At 45.2% G+C, this 16,181-nt stretch overlaps 2 protein-coding genes across 2 annotated transcripts; both read right to left on the bottom strand.

Moving 5' to 3' along the window:
• Positions 1–271: 271 nt before the first annotated feature.
• On the bottom strand, positions 272–3,542 carry LOC125175544 (carbonyl reductase [NADPH] 1-like). The gene is made up of 3 exons (XM_047876198.1): positions 3,254–3,542; positions 2,596–2,703; positions 272–753 (listed from the first exon to the last, which is right to left on the bottom strand). Exons 1-3 carry the CDS (start codon positions 3,540–3,542, stop codon positions 272–274), a joined length of 879 nt encoding a protein of 292 aa, XP_047732154.1.
• Positions 3,543–6,486: 2,944 nt separating this feature from the next.
• On the bottom strand, positions 6,487–14,226 carry LOC125175545 (carbonyl reductase [NADPH] 1-like). The gene is made up of 3 exons (XM_047876199.1): positions 13,938–14,226; positions 13,260–13,367; positions 6,487–6,968 (listed from the first exon to the last, which is right to left on the bottom strand). Exons 1-3 carry the CDS (start codon positions 14,224–14,226, stop codon positions 6,487–6,489), a joined length of 879 nt encoding a protein of 292 aa, XP_047732155.1.
• Between the last annotated feature and the right edge of the window lie 1,955 nt (positions 14,227–16,181).

Here is a 16,181-nt window from a genome sequence, read left to right as displayed (position 1 = left end):
ATTTACTTAGAACTGTTTATTCATCTATGATGTTGATTCATTATAGTCATTAATTCCACTCTTTCTACTCATATCACAGAAGAAATCACAAAAGATTTCAGTAGCCAATTCAGTGTGAGTACTTGATATGGATAGTGATTTTCTTTTTTCTTTTTTTTCTTTTCTTTTTTCTTTTCCTCTCTTTTCTTTTCTTTTCTCTTCTTTTCTTCCTTTCTTTTTTTTTTATAAGGACATTGCCGACAGTAATCTGTTTGGTCAAATCATGGCAGTATCATAATGGGACCCATGGAGGGAACTGAGGGCGGAGTCCCCATTGTTCAACTTTCTTCTCCATAACAAACTCCCCGTGAGGCCCCTTAGCATCCAAGGGCAAAAGGGCCAAGTAGACAGGAGTCTCTGCTCCTTCTTCTACGGTTTTGATGCCTTTTGGCCCACCCATGTCTGTTCTCACCCACCCAGGGCAGCAGGCATTCAGGAGGATCTTGTCCCCTCTCCTCTGCTCACTCAGTTTCCTGGCATGGATTCTGGACAGGACTGTGAGACCCATCTCTGACACTCCATATGTGACTACTTTCATATCAGGCCAGCCCTCGTTCTGGTGCACTCCGTTCTTTACATCATCCACAAACTTGTTCATGAGCCCCACCAGCTCCTCCTCTGTGATGGTCTCACTTCTGAACTTCTGCTGCAGTCCTGGGCTACAGTATTCAAGAGCTACAAAGCTCATTATACTAGACACATTGACCACTCTGCCTAAAATACAACACAAATAAATCACATAGAATGGCATCCATGAGAATGATGAATACCAAATTTGCTAAAACCTGTCCATTTGGGAGACAATTACCAGTTTTCTATGAGTGTTAATGAAGACTGTAAGTGAAGAACATGAAAATTGTTATACCCTTAATATCTCATATAATGTCAGAGAAAGAATCTAATGGGGAGGCAGTGCCCAGATGTTCCCTAAAAAAAAGAAAATGGCTTATCCAGTAACATGTTAAGTGGACTGTAAGGAGGCACTCACGCATTCATGAATAGAGATTCACTTTTCCTTCACAGGTTCCCTTTGAAACCCCCTAAAAATCTTATGGTCACTTAGATGATGTTGTATGAACAGATGTTTATTGACCAACAAAGAGCTGATCAGTTTATTGAAGGCCTTTCGAAGGTGAAAGACAGCACTGCATTGATAGGCTGTCACTCTGATGAGCCAGGAAAAGCAAACCACCTCACTGGGCTGACTTGCAAGCTATTTTCTCTATGTTTGTGATTTCATCAACTTGGGAGCAATGACAGAATGCCAGGCAATGTGGTCGTGGAAAGGAGTGGAAAACGGACATGTTAAAGAGATGCCATAAAAAGAAATGAAGTACATGCTACAACATGGATGAAAACTGACAACATTGTCCAACGTTAAAGAGGCCAGTTACACAACACCACTCGTTATGTGATTCTGTGTATGAGATGTCCAGAACAACGAAGTCTAGAGACAGGGAGTAGATTGGTGGTTGCTTAGGGCAGGGGGAAAGGGGTAACAGAGGGCCGATAGCTAAGGGCAAAGGGTCTCCTTGGGGTGATTTCAGTGTGCTAATCTTGAAGTTGTGATGGTTCTACAACTCTGTCAATACTAAAATCCAGTGAATTGCATACCTGAAATGGGTGAAGTGTATGGTAGGTGAACTTTATCTCAATAAAGCTATTAAAGGTGCAAAGCAATGACACATTTCTCACTCACTGTTTTTTTAAAAATATATCAGTAGTCATAAAAATGACATTATATTGACATATATAGTTTACTATTTTTACATTTAAATATTGATTGTATTTTTATATTTCAGTGAGTACTTTTAGATTATAAAAAAAGTCAAAAGGTACAAGAAAATTAGGAAGCTTTCCCTTTTTCATGTAAATATCCAGGAAAGACAGTCATGGTCACTTAACTCTGAGCTCCATCCCACTAAGGAATGGCAGTGCCATACAACTTCAGTGGGAGAGATCATGCATGACCCTGTGGCTCTCATTGGTGGTGTTTAGAAATAATGAAAATGAATTATATAAACTATCTTATTAATGTAACAGTTTTCTAAGCTGAACACCTTTTAGAAAGGGGTCTGTTATTCTAGTCGTTCCTTTCATCTACAGCGTATTTGGTGTAGGATTAACAGAACATGTTTGTCAAATGTTTCAGAAGCACCTCTCAGGTTTTATTACTTACCACTAAACATATTTATTTTATTTTCAAAAATATTATATGCCCGGGTAATAATATAATAAACTATGTTTCATGATTCAAAATTGCAACACAGAGAAAGAAGTCTTTGAAAAAGAACAAGACTGGGGCAGAGGAACTCACACTGGGGTAACTGGTATACCTGGGTGTTGTAGATTCTTATTTTGTTTTTGTGGCTACATTATTTCAGTAACCCTCTTTTTGAAGAAAGGATTAAAAAATGATACTATCTACTATCCCTCAATGTCCTTAAGGCCATAATTCTGTCTTTTGGTTTGTCTTTCCATGTCAAGAAACAGAGCAAACATTGGCCTTTTGAATGGATTCTGAGCCCATAGAGATCTGGTTAACAATTAACCTACCTTGGGGTCTCATTAGAGGCAGCAGTTCTGTGCACACGTCTCGGGTACCAAAGAAGTTTGTTTTCATCGTCACTTCTGCTTGAATATGTAAGGGGGTGGGGTCACCAACTTGTAGGGGAGAAGGAGAATAGGTTAATAAGTAGTAGCCGTTGAGAAAATTTGATGCAGTGACAATAGCATTTGTGTGTAATCTGGTGAATTCTCAATAGTGTGTAGGATAGTGAACAGTTTATCCCAACATTTATTATCTGACTGGTTGATGCTGGGTGGCTTTGTAGGTTGACACCACTCACTGCAAGACGCTAAGGTAAGGTGCAATGGTATCTCTTCATGTGGCCCTGTGGGGTTTTGTATATTTAGTAATAGCTTAAAAATTCATGGAGACGCTCAAGTCCCGTGAGAGTAGCTTGCAACAACCTGGGGGAGGTCCCTGAGAGTCTGATCCATGACAATGCCAAAGTTCTCTGGCTGGAAAGGCTTGCAACTTCTGGAGGGTTCTGCTCTCCCTGTGCCTCCTGACTATCTTCTTCCCTAGGGAGGTCGTTCTAGATCCCCTCTGAGCTACGGCCCCAGAGCAGTGGTTCACACACCGGCCCCAACCCACCCTGGGTGGTCCCCTAAGGGAAGTCTCCTGGCCTAAGAGTTCCCACGTCCTTACTGTCAAAGAAGACGGCTGCATTGTTGACCAGCACGTCCAATCCCCCGTACTCCTTGCGCAGGAAGTCACGCAGGGCGCGGATGCTTTGCCGGTTGTCTACGTCCAGCAGGTGGAAGCGCGGACTCAGGCCCTCGCCCTGGAGCTGCTGCACGGCCGCCCGTCCCCGCGCCTCGTCCCGTGCTGTGAGCACCACGTCCCCGGAGAACCGCCGGCACAGGTCACGCACGATGGCCAAGCCGATGCCTTTGTTGGCCCCGGTCACCAGCGCCACGCGGGTGTCTGAACACATCGCTGTGTGGAACGCAAGTGAGGCTGTGTGTGTGTAGCGGACGGAGCTGTGGGCCAAACCGAGGGCAAGGCCTGGCCACAGTCAGAGATGCCAGTAAAACTGTTTCTGGGATCCAGTGCTGTGAGTCCTGGAGCCCGAGGCCCCGCCTTCGTTCTTCTATGAAAGGAGGGGACAATATTCCAGAAGGTTTCCTAATGACGCTATAACAAATCTGTACCTCTTGGGGCTGCACCCTGAGGCCAACCAGGACTGTGTCCTCTTAGGATCTGTCCTCTGGGCCCAGCATTAGTTCTGGTTGGACTGCTTTGCTATCCAAAGAAAGGTGTTGGTCATAGGTTAGTAGGGGCTAGAGATGCATGGTAAGTGAACTAATATTATTTTGGAGAAACCTCAACAGAATAAAAGGAGTACAGATATTGTCTCAGGAACGTGTCCTTCTTCTGTAGAATGGGAATGGATGCTTTCTTCCAAGATGCAGTGAAATTACTTTTTTTAAAAATTTGTAATGTTTACTTATTATTGACAGAGAGAGAGAGAGAGAGAGAGAGAGAGACAGAGCATGAGGGGGGAGGGGCAGAGAGAGAGAGGGAGACACAGAATCCAAAACAGGCTCCAGGCTCTGAGCGGTCAGCACAGAGCCGGATACGGGGCTCAAATTCACGGACCGGGAGATCATGACCTGAGCCGAAGTCAGACGCTCAACGGACTGAGCCACCCAGGCGCCCCTCAGTGAAATTACTTTTAAGGGGAACTGTCGGAGGACACAGACTCCTTTGCTTTTTTAGGAGAATCTCAAAGGGAAGAAACAGAGAATTAGGTCCTGTGCTGAGACTGGGGTGTGAGCAGGGCTTCTCCTTCTGTGTAATTCCCAATGGGCCCCAAGTGGGAGGGAATGTTTATGAACACTTACTGTGGCCAAGGAGTTGCTTGGAATGTTTGATCTAATGGTTACATCTCCTGTTTGCCTATACTGCCTATTTCTTATGTTTGTCCAAGGTCACAGTTGCTAAGTGTTATATACAAATAGGTGTTATTTTTAAAGCATCAGGGAAAAAAGATCTCTGTGATACTGGGGTACATTTCCAACCCAGCAGTAGACATGCTACTGTTTTGTCCTAGATTTTGTTATTCATCGTGGGTCAGTTTAGAAAAGCCAAATAACAGAGAGAGAATTCATAGCCCTTCTGAAGGGAAAGAATTTTTTTTTTTAATTTTTGTTTATTTATTTTTGAGACAGAGAGAGACAGAGCATGAACAGGGGAGGGTCAGAGAGAGAGGGAGACACAGAATTCGAAGCAGGCTCCAGACTCTGAGCTGTCAGCACAGAACCCGACGCGGGACTCGAACTCATGGACCGTGAGATCATGACCTGAGCTGAAGTCAGACGCTTAACCGACTGAGCCACCCAAGCGCCCCTGAAGGGAAAGACTTTTAAAGTATGGACCCTAGTCCCCACTTGCTTGCAGGGCCCATCAGTTCTCATTTCTGTCAGCCTGAAACCCCTGGTGAAGACTGAAAAATAATCATGAGGGGAGGAAGTCTGTACAACATGGATGCTTCTGTGAGGGGTGGGAGGTGGTGGGAAGCCCCCCGGGAGCCAGGCTGGGTGTGGGGCAGTAAGAAGCTCCCCTCTGGGCCCTGGAGGTGTCAGGCCCCAGTCCGGGGACGCCTACGGAGGGCACTTTGCACCGCCCTTGTTTGCAGCCTGCTCACCTGTATTAGTGCCTTTACTCTTCTCGGCAATCCTATGAGTTCCCCTGAATTGTACACTTGAGGAGATTGACAGACAGCAACAGGCAGGGTTTTGCTCAAGGTCGTCGCATAAGGCAGCAGAGCCAAGACCTTTTTATTTCCAGATGTTTGTCTTGAAAGCTCTCAGAGAGAAAAGTGGGAAGAATAGGACTGCGGACACCCATGTATCCACCAAACTAGCCCCAACAATGATGAGTATTTCACTTTCCTTATATGTTCATCTTCTGTGGAGGCTTTGCTGAACTGTGTTAATGTTACACACTTGGTGACCATTTATCCCTACATGAATAGCACATTAGCCTTGAGATTTGACAGTAATTCTTTTTTTTTTGTTTGTTTAATTTTTTTTCAACGTTTATTTATTTTTGGGACAGAGAGAGACAGAGCATGAACGGGGGAGGGGCAGAGAGAGAGGGAGACACAGAATCGGAAACAGGCTCCAGGCTCCGAGCCATCAGCCCAGAGCCTGACGGGGGCTCGAACTCACGGACCGTGAGATCGTGACCTGGCTGAAGTCGGACGCTTAACCGACTGCGCCACCCAGGCGCCCCGACAGTAATTCTTTCATATGCACTGATACCAATCCTAATTCCCTTTCCCCCCTTGTCTCAGGTTGTCTCATGGATATGCCTCTAGTGCCCACTCTCATTTCACACCTTGCATCTCCTTTTTCTCCAATGACTTTGATATTTAACGAGACCACTGTGGATGTCTATCCGGGGTGGGGTGCCAATGTCATAGTAGAGGCTGATAAAGAACGCTGGCTAGGGAAATCCCACCCCCTTATGGGTCTATATATCATCTATGGTGACTTTCAAGCTAAACAGCAGATTTGAGTAGGTCCAACGGAGGCCATTCAAGTGCAAAAAGCAAAATATTCACCATCTGGCTCATTCACTAATGTTTATGAACCCCTGTGTTAAATTGTCCCTTCTCTTGACCTAACTTAGGTTCTGTTAATTTTTTGGGCTGGTTGGCAAGAGGTAATCTGCACATGTGGACATCTACTTAGAATTGTTTATTCATCTATGGTGTTCATTCATTATGGTCATTAATTCCACTTTTTGTTCTCATATATTATGGAAGAAATCACAGAAGACTTCACAGAATTAGTAACCAATTCAATGTGAGTACTTGACGTGGATAAGGACATTGTAGACAGTGTAATCTGTTTGGTCAAATCATGACTGTATCATAACAGGAGCCATGAAGGGAACTGAGAGGGGGGTCCCCATTGTTCAACTTTCTTCTCCATAACAAACTCCCCGTGAGGCTCCTTGGCATCCGGGGGCAAAAGGGCCAAGTAGATGGGAGTCTCTGCTCCTTCTTCTGGGCTTTTAATGGCTGTAGGTCCACCCATGGCTGTTCTCACCCACCCAGGGCAGCAGGCATTCAGGAGGATCCTGTCTCCCCTCCTCTGCTCACTCAGTTTCCTGGCATAGATTCTGGACAGGACGGTGACACCCATCTTTGACACTCCATATGTAAGCATTTGCATATCAGGCCAGCCCTCGTTTTGGTGCACTCTGTTCTTTACGTCTTCCACAAACTTGTTCATGAGCCCCACCAGCTCCTCCTCTGTGATGGTTTCACTTCTGAACTTCTGCTGCAGTTCTGGGCCACAGTTCTTAAGAGCTACCAAGCTCATTATGCTAGACACATTGACCACTCTGCCTAAAACGCAACACAAATAGTCACATAGAATTGCATGCACGAGAATGGTGAGTACCAAAATTCCTGCATTTGTCCATTTGGGAGACAATTACCAGTTTCCTAGGAGGGTTAATGTAGTCTTCTTATATAGGTGATGGACACGATACAGTCTTGAACCTTGTAACAGTCATAATGTCTCAGATGATATCAGAGAAATGATCTCATGGGGAGTGCAGTGCTCAGGTGTCCCATTAAGAGGAGAGAGTGATTTATATAGGAACGTGCTCTCTGAAGGTAAGGAGGCACTCACTGCAATCGTGAGTAGAGAACCACTTTTCTTCACAGGTCACCTTTGAGATCATCTTAACATCTTACGGTCCCATGGCCAGTGCTCTATGAACAAGTGTCTATCAACCAACAAACAACTGATCAGTTTAATGATGACCTTTTGAAGGAGAAAAACTGCATGGTGTGGGCTGTTGCTCTGCTGTAACCAGGCAAAAACAAATCACCTCATGGGCTAATGTGCGTGGCTATTTCCTCTATGTTGGGATTTCATCAACTCAGGAACAGTGAGAAAACACCAGGCAATATGGTCACGGGAAGGGGCGATGGAAAAGTCACATGTTAAAGAGATGCTATAAAAAGAAATGCTACTACATGGATGAATCTTGATAACATTACCCAAAAGAAAGTGGTCAGTCACAAAAGACTACTCATTATATGATTCTCTATACATGGGATGTCCAGAAAAGTAAATGTTCAGACAGAAAATAGATTGGAGGTTGCTAGGACAGTGGGAATGTGAGACCAGAGGGCTGGTGCTAAGGGCACAGGTTCTCCTTGGGGTGATGACAGTGTGCTAATCTTGAAGTGGTGATTGCTCCACACCTCTGTCCATTTACTAAACTCCACTGAATTGCATACCGGAAATGGGTGAAGTGTAGGATGTATGAATTGTATCTCTGTAAATCTGTTAAAAGTGTTAATCTCACAGTTCTCACTAATTCTTTTTCAAAAATATAGTCAATATTCATAAAAGTGAACTTATATTGACATGTATAAATAGTTTACTATTTTTCTATTTACATGAGTATCTTTAGCCTAATAGAAAGGTTATGAGAATTTATGAACAATAAGAGCTTCACTAAAATTAGCAAACTGTCCCTGTTTTATGAAAATATTCAGGAAGAACAGTCATAGTCAGTTAACTCTGAGCTCCATCCCACTAAGGAATGGCAGTGTCATACAAGTTTCTTGAAAAAGAGAATGCATGACACTATAGCCCTCCTCTCTGCCCATCACCCACTTTCCCCTCTCCCTCACCCCCCCCCCATCTACCCTTAGTTCTCAGTCCTTAAGAGTCTCTTATGGTTTGCCTCCCTCCCTCTCTGTTACTTTTTTTCCCCCTTCTGCTCCCCCATGGTCTTCTGTTAAGTTTCTCAAGATCCACATATGAGTGAAAATATATGGTATCTGTCTTTCTCTGCCTGGCTTATTTCACTTAGCATAATACCCTCTAGTTCCTCCCATATTGCTACAAATGGCTAGATTTCATTCTTTCTCATTGCCAAGTAGTATTCCATTATATATATAAACCACATCTTCTTTATCCATTGACCCAGCAATAGCACTGCTAGGAATTTACCCAAGGGATACAGGAGTGCTGATGCATAGGGGCACATGTACCCCAATGTTTGTAGCAGCACTTTCAGCAATAGCCAAATTATGGAAAGAGCATAAACACCTTTTAGAAAGGGGTCAGTTATTCCAGTCCTTCCTTTCATCTACGACATGTTAAGTGTCAGTTTAATGGAACTTATTTGTCAAATGTTTTAGTAAGCACCTCTCAGGTTTTATTACATACCAATAATTAGATTTATTGTATTTTCAAAAATATCATCTGCCTGTCTGACAATAAAAACAATACACATTAATGATTCAAAGTTGCAAAACACAGAAGTGTATGAAATAAGACAGGGGCAGAGGAACCCGCACTGGGTAACTGGTATACCTGAAAGATAGCAACATTACTCATAGGGGCTTGGAGCCATTTTCTTCCATACCTTTAGTACAGTCAGTAATGGAGAAACTCTACTAACTGTCTGTAGGCTGTTGCCCTCTTGTCTATTCTGTGTTGTCCCTCTCAGGAAGTCCAGTATCAGGTGTGAAAATGGTTACCTGTGTATATGAGGGAAGCCTGACAGGGAGTAAAAGGTTTTGTAGGTAAATTCCTTATAGTAGATGCTGCAACCATTCCCTCAACCCAGGCCTGTCCCCTGCACTGACCACATCTGCAAGTGGCAGGCTGGCTGTCAGCGGGCTTCACCTCAGAGCTGGGTGAGATGGTAGACCCTTCTGGTGTGACAGCTCAGGACAGGAAACACAAGTGCAGGAATAGGAAGTACTTATGGAGTTTATACAGCCAAGTGTCTGATCCAAACATTATGTCTCTAGAGTAGACTCATGGCTTTCGTGTGTCATTTTGAGAACTCTGAGCTGGAATGCACGCAGCCCATGCACTACAAAGTTTAAGGGTGGGGTGCCTGGATGGCTTAGTCAGTTAAGCAACTGATTCTTGATTTCAACTCAGGTCATGATCTCACGGTTCATGGGTTTGAGCCCCACGTTGGGCTCTGTGCTGACAGTTTGGAGCCTGCTTGGGATGCTCATTCTCGCTCTCTGCCCCTCCCTCACTTGTGCCCTCTCTGTCAAATATAAGTAAGTAAACTTAAAAGAAAAGAAGTTTATGGACCATCCATAAGACCTTGTGATAAGGGTGTGTGAGTGCATTTGAGTGTGTCGTATGTCTGCATGTGAGTGTGTGCGAAAGAGACTGGATGTGTGACTGTAAGTGTGTGACCTGTATGAGGTAGCGTGTAAAGGAATTGCCCCGTCACAATCAGTGTGAAAGCATGTCACCCAGTTATGAAAGGACTCTTGTTCTGGTGGGGCTGGCGTGTGTCTCAGGCTTATAGTCTATCCAGGCCATTACTCTGTATGTGGCCAGGGATCTATTTAGGAACATCTCTCCCTCTCCAAACTTCAGTGTCCTAAAGCACAGCCACAGTGATCTCCACACCACAAGGTATTTTAGACATCATCTCATCTGGGGTCACAAACTTCAAGGGCAGCATTTGACTCTCAAGGCTATTCAGAATCTGTGAGCCCAAGCTGGTTCTCATGACCTTTGATGATTTAACATTTGTCACATTCCCTGGAAGATCCATGTTTTCTAATATCAAGAGGACCAGTTCTTTAGTGTCTTGACTGATAAGGGTTTTTCAGAAAACACTTCAAGTTTTGAAATGTGCCTCCTGTGGTTTTCCCTGAGGTACCTGGGGGTCTTGCTATAAGGAAGGCATTGTCCCAATAGAGCAGAGTCCTTTTATTTTCTGTTTCTCTTGCCTTACTGGGTAAGGCTTCATTTGAAGAAGGGATATGTAGGGAAAATGATTTGAGGACCTTGAGTAGTGGGAAGAACCACTAGTTTGGATGTCACATGATCTCGGTCTTCAGCCAGCTGTGCTTGTGACCTTGAAATCCATTATTCCTCCAGGTTCTTAATGGGGACCATATATAAAATGCCTAGCACATCACACCTAGAAATGTCCAGCCACCTATCCTTTCTAGAGTCAATATGTCAGAGGGAGTGTGAGTGAGATACATTTGCTATTGTAACTTTCTCTCCAAATTTCTCTAGTGGTTTTTAAGACTACAGGATATTGCAAAGCAGTACCTTCTCAAAGGAAGGTTGAGAACAACTTCTGTAAGGTTTCTTTGCTAACAGTAGCCTTAATAAGACCATATTATTGCCTAGTATTTTAAGCTTATATCTGATGAGCAAGAGTGCTCAGCTTTCCAATGTTTGTTCAATTCCTTAGAGATGATTATACCTTTATATCTTTTTGAAATAAATGTAGAGTATAATTTAAAGAGTGAAAGAATAACAACAGCTTATCCTTTTAAAGAGAATATCTTTCAAATTCAGGAATAGGAATTTTGGTGGAATGAGAGTGAAATGATATGGAATGTGGGAAGGGATTTATATGACTTTGATACTAATTGCATGGTTAAGACTGGTGATAGGCACCTGGTTGTTTTAAGTTCTTATCTTCATTTTCTGCCTAAATGGTTTAACTAAAACCGTTACTGAAAAGAGGATTAAAATATAAGAAGAATTGGAGTCCCTGAGTGGCTCAGTTGGTTAAGCATCAACTCTTAATTTTGCTCAGGTCATGATCTCTTGGCTCATGAGTTCAAGGCTCCTTTGGGCTCTGCAATGAAAGCATGGGGCTGGCTTCTCTCTCTCCTACTCTCTCTGCCTCTCCCTACTGGCTCTCTCTCTTCCTCTCTCTCTCTCTCTCTCAAAATAAATAAATAAATAAATAAATAAATAAATAAATAAATAATCTGAAAAAAATGTAAGAATAGCGGTGCCTGGATGATTCTGTTGGTTAAAAAAATAAGAAAAATCAACATTTACTATCTCTCAATATCCTTAAAGTCACAATTCTGTCTTTTGGTTTGTCCTTACGCACCTAAAAACAGAGCACACATTGGCCTTTTGCATGTGTTCTGACCCGCAGAGAACTGGTGGATGTCATTGGAGATTGTTCTTTGTATCCTGGTTTCTGAAGTATGGGGGAGGAAGGACAGCATTTCCTTTGGCTGCCCTAGCTAGGACTTCTCCCAGATAGTCTCCCCAAAGAGGGTAATGTCCTGATAACATGAACCACTGTGGCTGCCATCCCCTCAAATAATGGAAGAACTCTCTTATTTCCAAAGGCAAGGGAACCCTGGTCTTACACTGAGAACAGAGCTTGCATTTTCATGGCCCTGAGTCTAGTTTTCCTGAGGCAAGATCAATATTTGATTAGAGCCTGCCTTAGCAAATGCAGAAGAACACTCATTCCTCATTCAGGCCTGAGGCCTAATACACAGCAGGCACCCACACTGCTTAGTAAGTGAGAAAACAATCAGCCAGAGTATGATTTTTGCCTTTTAAGGGGAATACGTGTAGGATGTGTGAGGCTGGCACACGGGACTTGTCCAACATTAACGTTGTGGTGAGTAAAGGAGTCAGGGGACATTTGAGAGCTGCCCTTTGGGTGCCAGAGAAGCCAGTGGTAGAAGAAGTGGTGGAAGTTTCCAGGAATGAAGAGGCAATGGAGGCAGAACTGAGGGTAAACTGTACACGCAGGTACTCATTCAAGCCAGACATCCTAATCTTTCTAAAAGTATCAGCTTATTTAATTAGTGTACTGAATGGGTGGTGGTTCCCCATCACATTAACGTGGGGGTAAATATTGCAGTAGTTTACAGCCAAGCAATTGTGGCAGTTTGTTTGTGCAAACAATGATCAAGGTGAAGGGAGGTTGATGGGCCTGGACTTTGGCAGGTCTGACGACAGAGATCGCTACGAGTTGTGCTCGGGATTGGACTTTGCTCTTGAAGGGCTTTTGCGAGAAAGTGAGCACTCGGGGAGTACAGAGAATAACCAGAAAGGAAAAGACAGAAGAAGCAGCATCTCTTAGGAAGGTTTCAATTGTCCAGAAATGACAGCCGAGTCTCTGTTGGAGAGTTGGGATGGAGAAAGCTGGAAGCTTTCCCCCAAGTTGGAAGCTTGGGGGACAAAATCTATAGGACAACTGTTAGGACCTGGTCAGTGATAATCAGGAGGTGGGCATGGTGACCTCATTTTTCATGGTGGGTGGATGGAGTGGTCCATGACCAGGATGATATTGGGAAATCACAGGTGTCATCTGGACACATTTGAGATGCTTAGGTGGGGGGTTGGGTGGGCAGCTGGAGGGGTCGGATCTGAGGAGGGAAGGGAGGGCATCCTGAGGAGAAGGAGAGGTAGGAAGAGAATGCTCTAGGGAATGTTCTAGGCAGGTGACAGATTTTAGGGGAGCCTGAGAAGTTTGGATGGTGAAGAGTCCACTAGCCTGAATAAAATCACTCAGAGGAAGGCAGAAGGAAGAGAAAGGGTCCAGGAAGGAATTCCCAGGAAAGTGCACCTGTGAGGGGTACAGAGGCAGGAAAGGCCTTTGTGAGGAGAATTTGAAATGAAGATGTGAAGGACAAGAAAGAGCCAGTTGTGAAAGGCCAGCAGGACAGAAGGCACTGCTCGCTGCTGGACACACGTGTACAGAGTCCTGAGGAGAAGGGCACCTGTGTGGTGGGGACACAGCAGTGAAGCGGGTGTGGCTGAGAAGCGAGAGGGAGCAGGGCCCTTAGATAAGGTCAGAGAGGCAGGAGCCAGATCATTCCAGAAATGGCACTGCTTGGGCCCCTGATCACACCTACCTTGGGGTTTCATTAGAGGCAGCAGTTCTGTGCACACGTTTCGAGTACCAAAGAAGTTTGTTTTCACTGTCAATTCTGCTTTAATATGTAAGGGTGTGTGATCATCAACTGGTAAGGAAGAAGGAGAATAGGTCAGTAAGCAGTTGCCTCCTGAGAATATTCCATGAAGTGACGATAGCATTTTTTTTTTTTTTTCATTTGCAAAAGTGAATTCTCAGCCATTTCTGTGTTAGGTAACACTGTTGTCCCGGTGTGAATTATCTGGCTGGCTGATGCCGTGTAGCTTTGTAACTTGGCACCACTTGGGGATGCTAAGGGAAGGGTGCACAATGGGTTTTCTGTGTACCTTTGTTTACAATATGTTGTCTATTGCAAAATAGGTTAATATTTACCAAATGACTCAGACCCAATCAGAAAGAAACTTGGAGAAACCTGGGTGAGGTCCCTGAAATCTGATCCATGCCAGTGTGAAGGTCCTCTGGCTGGAAATGCTTGCAACTGCTGGAGGGTCCTGCTCTCCCTGTGTCTCCAGTCCATCTTCTTCCCTAGGGAAGCCGTTCTAGATCCCCTCAGAGCTCTGGACCTCAGAGCAGCAGTTTAGACACCAGCCCCAAACCCACCCTGGCTGGTCCCCTAAGGGAGGTCTCCTGGCCTAAGAGTTAGTTCCCACGTTCTTACTATCAAGGGCAATGCCCGCGTTGTTGACCAGCACGTCCAGGCCCCCGTACTCCTTGCGCAGGAAGTCACGCAGGGCGCCGATGCTCTGCAGGTCATCGATGTCCAGCAGGTGGAAGCGCGGACTCAGGCCCTCGCCCTGGAGCTGCTGCACGGCCGCCCGTCCCCGTGCCTCGTCCCGTGCCGTGAGCACCACGTCCCCGGAGAACTGCCGGCACAGGTCACGCGCGATGGCCAAGCCGATGCCCTTGTTGGCCCCGGTCACCAGGGCCACGCGGGTGTCTGAACACATAGCTGTGGGGAACGCGAGCGAGGCCCTGTGTGTGGAGCCGATGGTGCTGTGGGCCACACCGAGGGCTAGTGGTGCGGAGGCCTGGCCATAGTCAGAGATGCCACTAGAACTATGTTCTTGGTTCCAGTGCTGTGACTCCTAGAGCCGAAGCCCCACCCCTGTCCTTCCATGAAAGGAGGGGCCAGAGCGCCAGAAGTTTTCCTGATGGCGCTGTGTCAAATCCGTACTTCACGGGGCTGCACCTCGAGCCCAACCAGGACTGTGTCCTCTTAAGATGCTACCTGTGAGCCAAGCAATGGTTTGAGGTCGACCGATGGGCTCCCCAAACTAAGGTGGTTGGCTTTGGGTTAATAGGGGGCTAGTGATTCATGGTAGGCGAGTTAAAATTATTTTCGGAAAACCTCAAAAGTAAAGAAGGAGTACGTATATTGTCTTGGGACAATATCCCCTGTCCTTCTTGCTTTGCAGAATGAGAAAGGTTGCTTTCTTCCAAGATGCAGTGAAGTTGCTTGCACAGGGGAACTGCCTCTGAGGACGCAGTCCCCTTTGGTCTGAGGACACTGTCCCCTTTGCTCTTTTAGGAGAATCTCAAGAGGGAGAAACAGAGAATTAGGTCCTGTGCTGAGACTGGGGTGTGAGCAGGGCTCCTCCCTCTGTGTGATTCCCAGTGGGCCCCAAGTGGAAGGGAATGTTTAGGAACACTTACTGTGGAGTGTAAACCAAGGAGTTGCTTGGAATGTTTGATCTAATGGTTACATAATCTCCTGTTTGCCTATACTGCCTATTTCTTATGTTTGTCCAAGGTCACAGTTGCTAAGTGTTATATACAAATAGGTGTTATTTTTAAAGCATCAAGGAAAAAAGATCTCTGTGATACTGGGGTACATTTCCAACCCAGCAGTAGACATGCTACTGTTTTGTCCTAGAATTTGTTATTCATCGTGGGTCAGTTTAGAAAAGCCAAATAACAGAGAGAAAATCATAGCCCTTCTGAAGGGAAAGACTTTTAAAGTGTGGACCCAACCCTTGCTTGCAGGGCCCATCAGTTCTCATTTCTGTCAGCCTGAAACCCCTGGTGAAGACTGAAAAATAATCATGAGGGGAGGAAGTCTGTACAACATGGATGCTTCTGTGAGGGGTGGGAGGTGGTGGGAGGCCCCCCGGGAGCCAGGCTGGGTGTGGGGCAGTAAGAAGCTCCCCTCTGGGCCCTGGAGGTGTCAGGCCCCAGTCCGGGGACGCCTACGGAGGGCACTTTGCACCGGCCTTGTTTGCAGCCTGCTCACCTGTATTAGTGCCTTTACTCTTCTCGGCAATCCTATGAGTTCCCCTGAATTGTACACTTGAGGGGATTGACAGACAGCAACAGGCAGGGTTTTGCGCAAGGTCGTCACGTAAGGCAGCAGAGCCAAGACCTTTTTATTTCCAGATGTTTGTCTTGAAAGCTCTCAGAGAGAAAAGTGGGAAGAATAGGACTGCGGACACCCATGTATCCACCAAACTAGCCCCAACAATGATGAGTATTTCACTTTCCTTATATGTTCATCTTCTGTGGAGGCTTTGCTGAACTGTGTTAATGTTACACACTTGGTGACCATTTATCCCTACATGAATAGCACATTAGCCTTGAGGAGATTTGACAGTACTTCTTTCATATGCATTGATACCAATCCATATTCCCTTTTCCCCCTTGTCTCAGGTTGTCTCATGGATATGCCTCTAGTGCCCACTCCCATTTCACACCTTGCAGCTCCTTTTCCTCCAATGACTTTGATATTTAACGAGACCACAGTGAATGTCTATCTGTGGTGGGGTTGCCCATGTCATAGTAGAGGCTGATAAAGTATGCTGGCTAGGGACACCCAGCCCCATTCATGAGATTATAAGTCGTCTCTGTTGACTTTCAAGCTAGAACGGCAGAGGCAACAATATTCACTGTTTGGCTCATTCACTAATGT

This window comes from Prionailurus viverrinus, chromosome C2, assembly GCF_022837055.1.
Source record: "Prionailurus viverrinus isolate Anna chromosome C2, UM_Priviv_1.0, whole genome shotgun sequence".
Classification (NCBI taxonomy): Eukaryota; Metazoa; Chordata; class Mammalia; order Carnivora; family Felidae; genus Prionailurus; species Prionailurus viverrinus.
Note: the sequence above shows the minus strand (reverse complement) of the source record. Positions and strands in the feature narration are given on the sequence as shown.